Source organism: Cynara cardunculus (assembly GCF_001531365.2).
Source record: "Cynara cardunculus var. scolymus isolate 2C chromosome LG 13, CcrdV1, whole genome shotgun sequence".
NCBI classification, from domain to species: domain Eukaryota; kingdom Viridiplantae; phylum Streptophyta; class Magnoliopsida; order Asterales; family Asteraceae; genus Cynara; species Cynara cardunculus.
The window spans coordinates 16,786,471-16,797,877 of NC_037540.1; the positions used below are offsets into that span (position 1 = coordinate 16,786,471).

Consider the following 11,407-nt stretch of genomic DNA (forward strand, 5'->3'; position numbering starts at 1 on the left):
AGAAGGGATCCACATGTCGTTTCCACTTGCAGAAGTGGATCCTTGGAGGGAGTAGACATTCTGAGACAACACTTATGAATTGATTAGTTAAATAGAATATCAAACAGAAAAAAGCTAGTAAGCACAATCACAATGYTAAGTTTYTGYTGTATCATGAACAGTGACATGTTTCCATATACTCTATCTCGACAGAAATAATAGGAAGTAATACAATTAAGCAACTAAAATGAGCAATATAGATACGATTCACAGACTATGTTGGCAGCATCAGAGATCAAAGGACTTACTACTGAAAACCCATTACGTGTCAGATCATCAAGTGTTTGACGTAAATTCTGCACAAGGAAAAATAAACAATACTAATGATTTAAAAAGAATACAGGCATCAAACCCAATGGCTTCATAAAATGGAACATTACAGCCATAGATACAACAATTTTCACTACATACAAAAAGAGAACCTTTGTTATTTGTCAAACATTAGATGACTTGTGTTTTTGAAGTCGAATTACAATGGTTGTTAATGTTATTTCAAGTAACCTTCGTTTGTTATTGGGCTCCAAGAAAAAATAATATTAATTTTTGATTAATCTTATATATATTAAAGAAGAAACCACGTCCAGTGATTAATATTACGACGGTTGTTAATGTTATTTCAAGTAACCTTCGTTTGTTATTGGGCTCCAAGAAAAATTAATATTAATTTTTGATTAATTTTATTTATTTATGTTCGGTGCTCCCCATGGTTCTAAATCCTGGCTCCGCCCCAACACTAAATACATGAGGAAAGATTGTAGAATCCAATATTTGATTTATGATTAGAAATAACGATGAGAAAGCTTCATCAATTTATTAGTTTCGCAAGGAGGAATGCCACCTTCAACCCTAAACATGAAAATGTGGTGAGAGGGAGGTACTAAAATACCTACATTGCAACTGGAAAGCATGCAAAGAAACTAACCTAACACAGGTCTTGATGCTGCTAYTTTCATGAGCAAGGTTGGTGATTGCATCCGCTGCTTTCCTTGTGGCACYGTTGACTGTTCGAACATTCTGGTCATCCCTGCGCCTCTTAAGCAGAGCAACCAGATGAGGAAGCGCTCCAGCATCAACTATGAATTGTTGCTGCTCAGGCTGTTAAACAATGGAAATCATAAATGCAATTCTCCAGTGAACTGTATACCAAGTACAATATATATATATATATATATATATAGCAATTTGGATGTGAATATTTTAAAATGATTGTGGATTTCAAATCTGTGCAACATCCAAAAGTACCACATTACCGAAACTTTTAAAAAAACAAAAAATATATAGCCATCTTCAGGAATCTAGTGTTTCCTTAAGCTTTCCTTGCAAAAACTCACACTATGCACATCCAACAAAAGCTTTGACCTGACTTCCGTTACCAAGGGACAGAATCAACACCTATGGGGTTTTTCTTCAACAATATAGCATAATTATAATTGAAAAAAAACAAATATATGGACAATTTGTAACTAAAACAAAAAAAAACTAACAATTACAACCTGCTGATACCTTTGAAAAACCATTGCATTATATTGGTTTAACTTTTTGTTAAGGGCTCTAAAGATTTATACCACATTAGCAGAGTGAGCTGCAAGGCTTAGTCTTCTTTAACATGTAAAATGCTCCTTCTAGTCATGTGATAAATTACTTCAATTGATTTACTACGCACGGATACAAATGTCAGATATAAAATGATATGTACACTCATAACGATGCAAAAAGAAAAAAAAATCCCATAGCATGATCGCTTTTGATCATCACGTGGTGGGATTTGCTCAAGAATTATATTAAGTCTGATTTCTCCTTTTACAATGTGACCATAATTAATAAAGCAAATAATATTAAAAAAGAGACTCATAATGTCATACATATGCATGCTTGGCAGAGCTAGTGTCATAGAAGATATTACAGATAGCAAACAGGAAGAAGGGAAGAGATAAAAGTCAAAAAGGTCATAGAAACGCTATGATAGTTGATAGAGATCATGAGTGCTTCCATATCATGAATGGACTAATCTCCTTATGCAAGTGATCCAGGTTTGACTAATTTGCTAGAAATTAGTCTATTGGAGCTTACAGCGTGCTTGACATTTGTATCAGAGACAGCTCAATAGATTTATTCATATGAAATCTAGATTTTTTCATGTCAGCACACCATTTGATCAAATTGTAACTTGTAAGACCCATTTATCATATGTAGCAGGATCATAAGCAACATTTCCTATACAATCATAATTAATAGTTTATAATCTTCATCAAAACAACATTTCTTTCACATCCAAGAAATATTACTAATTGTTATGTGATTTAGTGTAAAATACTCACAACACACAAAAAGATAACAAATTCAACCCACAGATTAAAAACCGAAGCCTTGTTAATATGGCCAACCAGTTCAATATGATGAAGCCCCAATGCTATTAGCATTTTTTATGGTTCCGTAAGGGAAAACGGCTATACAATGACGTAAGTTAAATAATACATAATGGAAAATATGTGGACAGAATGTGTGAATGTAATTTTAGCATTCTGAAAAAAAAAACTCTCTATTTGGAGATAGAAAGCAGTGGTATGTTACTTCACTTATCCTGCTCCACTGTTATTTTATTTTTGTTTTTGTCCCAATATAATTTTGAGTTAGTATATATTAAGTGCGAAGATGCAGATAATTCTTACCAGTAGCATCAATGCCTCCTTCCTTCCATGCATCTCCACTAATATAATATACATGGCTACATGTTTTCCAATAGTTAACAATAGTTAATTTTTCAATTTTCCAACTTTAAAATGCATCACATTATAAAAGGAAAAGTGAACTCATTTGAGAATAATAAAAACAGAAGGAATGTTGATTCATAACAGAGAGCCAATGAAATGCATGATACAATATACAGTTCCAAAACTAAAACTCAAATATTTTTAAAAGAACTTTGAGGAGGGATTGTGATGCCAAGAAAGCAATATGCTTGGAAGTAACTTAGAACAGAAAKGCAAAGATGATGAATCAGAAACAGAAACAAAATTATCTATGGAAACTTTATTAGTGTTTATAGTTAATATAATCTTGGTAAGTAGTAGTAACAAATATCAATTTTCCTTAATATGTTTTGGAGAAGAAACCCACTTCCGGCCATACTTGGATCAACGAAAGTGGTGGTGGTGATGGCGGAACTGGCGGTTGCAATGGAACGATGTGGAAGCAAGGGCAGTTTAGGAGGGTCATCAGGCAAGTTGAGGGGGATGGTAGAGGAGAGGCAGCATGTTAAGGAGAGATGTTTTGGAGAAGAAACCCACTTCCGGCCATACTCGGATCAACAAAAGTGGTGGTGGTGATGGCGGAACTGGCGGAGAAGAAACTCACTTCCGGCCATACTCGGATCAACGAAAGTGGTGGTGGTGATGGCGGAACTGGCGGTTGCAATGAATCATCCAATCAGTGATAACCTCTTGTTTTACTATTGTAGCTATTTATCAGTTGATCATTAATTATGGAAATGTTTCTTTTGTCCCTGGTTCATACAGGATAATGTTGTTGGTTAAACCTATTTGAACTTGAGGCATCGAATAGATATATCTTATCCCATTAACAACGACATTGTGCAAAAGTGGGATGACATACTTCATGTTTGGGATCATGCCTTCGTAAATGAGCAACTTCAAACCATCAATCGAAATTAATTTAAGATTACAATTTAAGGTCATCGGAGTTCGATTTCATAAGACAATTTGCTTCAAACCTGAAATCACTATGCTCCAAACTCTTGAAATCGATAATATCCAAACTCTCAAATCAATATGCTCCAATATCTCTAAGATGAGTATCAATGGTTTATTTATCTCCAAACGTTATTAATTGAAAGGAATGTAAAAGCAAGTAAAATAATACGATAAATATACATATCATCATTCTTGCAGCATATTCATTTTCTTTTACTTTCCATTTTAGCTTAATTTCATAATCACTTATAATAATTTACTTCCCGCCCTATTGTGCGGGCATACAACTAGTACATCAATAAACAGTAGTTCATGCATAAATAATGGTTTTTAAGAATTTTTATCAAATGTTTTATAATATAGTATAAATAATATCATTAAGCATAAAAACTAATATTTCCCAATATAAATATAAAAATCATATGTAACACCCCCGTCCCACGTGGTCAAAGACGGGAGATGCCACAAGTGGTTAAAAAAAAATAACGCATTATATAAACCAGAGCAGCTAATAAAATTTACCAAAAGATAATTACATAACCACAGACGGAGATAACGTGTCTCAAAATACGGTCCCAAAATATYARYATGTCTACATTAGTCATCAAAAGTTTAACAAAAGTATGACTTAATGGGTTATCTTCAATATTATCATCTCCATAACTCTCATCCCAAAATCTCTGCTAAGTCATGTACCTGCCGAGGACAAGAAAATCTCGGGTAAGCTTAATGCTCAGTGAACGGATAATAACATAAATAAACAATGAATATGAGATAACAAGTTCAAAAACAATTTATAAAGCCAAGTGATAATTCAAAAGAAAGTCAAAATGCCCCAAAAGCATATCAAGGGTCCGAAGACCAAACCGCATCACGAGGACACATTGTTCCCAAAGGATGATCAGTCCATTCAGGCACAAGTGAGGAAAGGGGTGTGAGCATAACACATCAATCCTCTCCGTGAATTTAACCACGGCCATAATTCAATATCCGATAACGGTTCCTAGGATYGATCCATACGCCCTCTATTCGACCGGTACATAATCAAGTCCACTTTTAAGGACTATAAAAATRAGGACGCTATGATCGTTTTAGTCACCATGGAAACATCTCAATACCGGTGCTCCAGTTATTGAGTCTAATAGTAAAATGTTTCACAAATGAAGCAATAAAACAAGTCAAGTGATCAAAATGATCCATATTCCGAATAAGAATATAAGTCGTAATTCAAAAGGAAACAAAGTTCAATAACATWTGATAAGCATAAAGGAAATTCAGAACAAATTATTCGGAATTTATCACARATTATYCGGATTAGGAAGCCTTACGCAAATGGCTATCCCCGTGTCAAGTGAGATATGAAATCCGTACCTTAACYGAATTTGACAATTAACGCACGATCAAACGGAAATTCACGATCAAGTTTGATTTGTCCGCGTGCCTAACGAATGCATAAACGGTTACTATTTATAAAGYATAGAAACCATAATATAAYTATTCTAATAAAATTACTTAGGTCTTAATCTACTTAAACAGCGTAGACCTCAAGAAGGACAGTTGGATACGAATTGAAAACTCAAACGTAAAACTTAACCATATTCTCTTTCGATCCAACCGCTTCCGTCCCTCTTATTTCTAAACATTTTCACCTTACCTAGAGACCAATCCAGATTATATTGTCTAAATAAAAGTTATAGGTTGGTATCATACGAGTCTATTGCTTTTGGAATTATATCATTTCGATCATCCATCTATTTTATATGAATTTTACAAAACTGTAAATTAATTCCGGATACATTGTAAACAGCCTCAAAAACACACTGTTTCGAGCCACTTAGAGTCATAACTGGAATTTTGACCCTTAATGAAAGTTGTAGTATGCAGTATGGTCTTCCTGACTGCAAAATACGAGCTTAATCCGACTTACGGTTTGTGAGTTATACACTGTCAAAGTACGGGAGTTACATTGTCGGTAAAATTCGATTCCGTAATTCCCGACTAACTTTTATGATCCAACTTTCATGATTTGCTATATTTACATGCTATAAACATACTTCAACATACTAAACAGTAAAACAAGTCCAATGGTCGTTAACTTAAGCTTAATCATGCATTTTACTCTTTTCGACATTTAACCGAACAATTGGTGTACGGTTAAACATTTACCCAAATCTAACCATATTGAAACTATAATATACACTTTTTATTTCTACATCAATATAACTAGTCCTAGCATCCTAAACATGAAATATATCATAATTATGACAATATCAATCATAAACTTAGATATAAACACAGTTTATAAACCCGTCTAAATAACCCTAACATAAACACCTTAATGAAACTGAATGAAACTTATACCTTTAAGAARGRTTCGGAGAGTGGATTCCGAATATATAATTGTTACTTCGATCCTCTTACTAACTTGACGTAAATTTTAAAGAGAAAACGAGAGATTTTTAGAAAGAGAAAAGAGATGAGAGATTAAGCGAGAGAATGGCGGTGATAACCGCCTCTCATATGCATATGTGTATATATATATAATTAATTTTTTTTATTTAATTATATATATATATATATATATATATATATAATTTAACTATTTAATGGTTTTAACCCTTGAAGTTAGATTTTCAATTTTACGTCAATATAGGTATAAGCATATTTTTGACGCAAAACTAGTCTAGGGTACAAATTGGTTAAACATATGGTACAAATATATTATGCATAATTCTACCAAAAATTCACTTAACTCAATTTGTACGAGTTAACGAAACACGGATATTATATCATAAGTATCAATTTGATTTTAATTTTATAAAAGAAATACCCAACTCATAACCAAAAAAAAAGTAACGGTTGAAATACAATTAAAAGTTCCATTTATGCTTATTTATTATACACCATTTATTTATACACTTGCAACCGTTATCTTTATACAAAATGCATAGTTTTTGTTTATTTATATTCTTATAAAAAAGGAAAATAGTAAATACGAATTAAATATAATATTTTGTATCTATACCCAGGGATAAAATCGTCATTTCACAAACCACTCCACCTATTTCCATGCGTGCATCCCGTTCCACCATTTTCATCGTCTCCAACGAAGAAAAAAACCCCAAGACGGTACGAGCAGAGAGTAGCGCGACTGTCTTGCTTTTCTTCGTCTTCCGATTCTCTCTTTCTTCGCCTCCTTCTTGCCTCAAACTATATATATACATATATTACGTATATTCATAGACATTGAGATAATCGGAACTGACGCTATCACAGGTATGATTTCATCTTCTGTTTCGCTTCAATTCGACGTTTTTCATCTATCTTTTGACTTTTTCATCTCTTTTAATCGAATGTTTATGGTTGTATCTACGTTTTTTTTCGTCGATTGATGGGAGAAATCGTCTGTTTAGCATCTTGGTGAATCGTCGTAGTTAGAATTTCAGTCATTGTGCTCGTTTTCCCTAATCTTTTAATTCCTAGCTGTGTTTTCACTAGTTTGGTAGCGGTCAAGAGAAAACTTTAATGACTTTGTGCTGTTATGTTATACCCTTTTCATGTGTTAATTATTTTTTTGTATATCTTAAAAATGGTGGCGTAGTTTTTAAGCCAAAATAGATAAATCCGTCATCATGCTCTTAACTTTTTTTTACAATTATATACATAATTGTACTTCGATTATGGTATCAACTACATGATTTTTGTTCAATTTTAATGAAATTACCTTACATAATCATCTATAATGGTTGAGATGTCATTGTTCTTTTGTTCAAATTGTTCTTTCACCTTGTTCCAATTTGACCTATCATGTTAATTTATTTGGATTAAAAAATAGGTCTCAAATGGCATATTTAATTTGAGTGAAAGTATTGAGTGTGTCGTTGATATATAATTCTTGCTCATCCTCATAGCATGTAATTTGAGAAAAGTGTGCTTTTATCTATTTTGCCTAGGAGTTACATGTCTATTGATCTTTCTAAATTTGAAATTTGAAATTTGAAATATGTACTTTAATTGTGGAATGGAAGAAGTAAAATTGATTGTTCCATTTGTTTATCTTATTGGAATTAATTTCCTTCATCTTTATATTACAGTTTTCATGGTCTGATTTGTCTCATGTTCATGTTATATTATTATTTAAGGTATCATATGTGTAATGATTTCATGTTATTGTGGTTAGAGGCTGGAGCTAGAGAAGAAAAGGAGGATATATGGAGGGAGATGCCGTAAGAGATTTAAGATGCCAGAAGACAATGGATGGGAAGGTGAATGAGGACTGCGGTCGGACTGATATCCCTCCTTGTTGCCTGAAAGCCCGGGCTTTCGCCCCGGACCCTGAGCTTGAAGCTAATTGCCATGCAACAGTTGTTTCTGGATGGTTCTCTGAAAGTCGATCTTCTGGTAATTATCTTTCTTCTTTCACTTCTTTGCATGCATTTGTTATTACGCTACATGCTGTTGTGTTTAATCTTTGGTAATTTTTCATAGAATCGTGTCATTTAACACCACTCCAGTAAGTGGTTCAGTTTTGGCTTTTCATTGTTCACCCCTTTTCATTATGTTTTAACTGCAGATGATGTAGCCAAAAGAATGTACTTCAACAACCCCATGTGGCCAGGTATGTACACTTGGTATCGTGTTTTTTTGGGCATGTAGTATGATCATTGCAACATGGTCTTTATTGTATTAAAGAAACGTTGCACTGAAGTCCTGGTGTCATTTATATTTGTTCTTCTGTTGTATAACAATTACTTGTTGATCCTAAAAGAGAGTGAATTTTGTTAAAGACTGACTAAAAGACTTGCTGGGAAGTTGAACTAGGTCATATCATATTTATTAATTTGGTAATGCTAGAGCATCAACTGTTGGTACTAGTTGGACAAGTAACTAACAACCCTTAGGTGGTGAGTTTGTCTCTTTAAAGACGTGAGTTGTTGACAGTTCCAAAAAACGGTTGGACAAGCAAAATGCTTTTAGATTAAGTTTTCAAGTAAAGTATCAGAATACGTCGTGACTATGATGAAGAAGATCTAGTAGATCTTCTTATATCACTTGAAATAAGTATACTACTCTCCCTGCAAATTGTGAGTTACTTCTTTGTTATATTTTCAAGAAATGAGTACTCCCTTTTGAGTTTTATTCCCATGGAATTTGCTCTATTTTCATCTCTGAGGTGTCCTTTATTAAGTGATGGACCAATCTTTTGCCAGTTTTCCTTATGCAGTGTACTTGTTGTGTTGATTTAGGTCCACAAAAATATGCTTTTATTGAGAACCAACACTTTGATCAAAATGTTTGCACCCTATTTTGTCAAGATTACAGGGTATGGTAGACATTTGACCGTTAATAAAAAGATCTTATCAACTACGTATCTAGAATTAATTGTTGCAATTTTCATGTGATGGAGGATGTACTTTATTTGAAAATGCTATTCACCTTTTGAAGGGACTAACTAATACTCTATATGTTGCATGAAAGCTACATTATTTGACTTGGTATATGGTTCACATAAAATTTGTTGATAGTTTGTCAAATGTCTAAAATATCCTTGAATAAATACTATACAGAAGAATATTGTGAATGCAAATCAATATCATCATTTTAACATGAGGACTCCTCGAAAAAAGAAACACTGCATTTTCCATAGGCCATCCCAAGGAGGGAAGTGTTGCAACTCCCATGGGATGGGAGGACTACTACAAATCCACATACAATGGTGTAAGGGCTAATCTTGTGTATTTTCTTTGTGCAGGAGAAGCACATTCCATTGCCGTAGAAAAGATTTTGTTCAAAGAGAAGTCAGAGTATCAAGAGGTCCTGGTTTTTGAGGTATGGCATTTCAACCTTGACAAATATTACTTGGTCGTTTGTCTTAAAAATAAGGTCATTCTCGGACCCTCATATATATGTGTAATTGCTTATTTGATTTGCAGTCTGCAACATATGGAAAAGTTCTTGTTCTTGATGGCATTCTACAGCTGACTGAGAAAGATGAATGCGCCTATCAGGAGATGATAGCCCATCTTCCCCTTTGTTCCATCAAATCACCGAAAAATGCAAGCATCTTTCTGTTTCTTGCTGTTGGTATCTCTCTCCATTTTATAAGAAATGTTATGCTTAAAACTAATTTGTTCTATTTACAGGTTCTGGTCGTGGGAGGTGGTGATGGTGGGGTCCTAAGGGAAATTTCTCGTCACAGCTCTGTAGAGTTAATTGACATATGTGAAATAGATAAGATGGTCATAGATGTATGTGGTGAAAAACCATCTCCTGTATGTGGGTATTAGTTTTTGGTTCTTTATTTGATCTTCTGTGTAATTTCTTGATTGTAGGTTAGTAAGAAGTTTTTTCCTGAGTTAGCTGTTGGCTTTGAGGATCCTCGTGTTCATCTCCATGTTGGTGATGGTAATATTTGACCACGGCGTACTTTGTTTGTGTGGCTTCCGTCACCTGCAATTATTATGTTAATCATTTTAAAAAATAGTATACATTGCTCGTTTTTAAGTCTTTGTTTTCTAATTTCAACAGCTGTTGAGTTTATACGGAATGTACCAGAAGGGAAATATGATGCCATTATCGTTGATTCTTCTGATCCTGTGGGTATGTACTTAAATCCATAATGTGTCTATTGTTTTTTTTTTTTTCAAGGATATGTTATCGACACACATGGATATGAATTTGTCTGATTTAGGTCCTGCTCAGGAGCTTGTGGAAAGGCCATTCTTTGAGATGATAGCAAGAGCGTTAAGGGCTGGTGGTGTTCTTTGTAACATGGCAGAGAGCATGTGGCTTCACACTCATCTTATTGAGGATATGATCTCTGTTTGCCGTAAAATATTCAAGGGAAGTGTTCATTACGCATGGACAAGTGTCCCCACATATCCAAGGTGCGATTGCATTTTATACGAAAAAGAAAAAAGGGATTTGCTTAATGTGTGGGTGTTGTTATGCAGCGGTGTCATTGGATTTATACTGTGCTCAACGGAGGGAGCGGCTGTTGATTTTAGGAACCCTGTAAACCCTATTGAGAAGCTGGAAGGAGCTCTTGAGCATCAAAGAGAAGTCAGATTCTACAATTCACAGGTGACTTGTATTGTTGCAATGACATCCTTGACCATTTCTTTTTTCTATTCAATCTTGAATTTGACATATGAAATTATTATGTGTTGTAACACAGATGCATAGAGCTGCGTTTGCGCTGCCACCATTCGTGAGGAAGGGGGTGAAATGTCTTTGAGGTTATATTATGTATGAACGAAACTAGACTCGTGACCGTATTGGATTTGTCATACCACGAGATCCAAATAATGGTGACGGCTTTTGACGTCGTTTATTTATGTATGTAAATCCAATCTCGGGATTTTTGTTTTGATTAATGAATTTAAACGTTTAGGAGTTTAGATGACAACATTTCTATTGATGAGAAGAAGCAAGTTGGTTTAAAATCACAAATTAAAGCATGCCCACACAGGTCAGTCTGAACCAGTATTGGCGTATCCAGAGGTATTCAACGTTAGATGATGACCGAGTATGCATAATGTATACTAATTTAGAAAGAGAACAATGCAATATTAAATAACTATTTACTCTTGTTAGGGGAACTTTTATGTAGTACATGGGATGGGATAAAGTGGAATACATGCCTTTCGTCTCGGAAT

The 11,407-nt window shown here is 34.1% G+C and overlaps 1 protein-coding gene across 2 annotated transcripts; it reads left to right on the top strand.

Moving 5' to 3' along the window:
* Positions 1 to 6,866: 6,866 nt before the first annotated feature.
* On the top strand, positions 6,867 to 11,154 carry LOC112524472 (spermine synthase-like). 2 transcript variants are annotated; one of them, XM_025134296.1, is made up of 11 exons: positions 6,867 to 7,025; positions 7,930 to 8,150; positions 8,323 to 8,367; positions 9,502 to 9,578; positions 9,683 to 9,805; positions 9,893 to 9,997; positions 10,082 to 10,154; positions 10,278 to 10,349; positions 10,441 to 10,636; positions 10,703 to 10,832; positions 10,927 to 11,154. In XM_025134296.1, the coding sequence occupies exons 2-11, from the start codon at positions 7,961 to 7,963 to the stop codon at positions 10,984 to 10,986; spliced, it is 1,071 nt and encodes a 356-aa protein (XP_024990064.1). In that variant the 5' UTR covers positions 6,867 to 7,025; positions 7,930 to 7,960; the 3' UTR covers positions 10,987 to 11,154. The 2 variants fall into 2 exon arrangements, with proteins under 2 accessions (XP_024990064.1, XP_024990063.1); XM_025134295.1 differs by having other exon boundaries at positions 9,683 to 9,997.
* Positions 11,155 to 11,407: the final 253 nt, after the last annotated feature.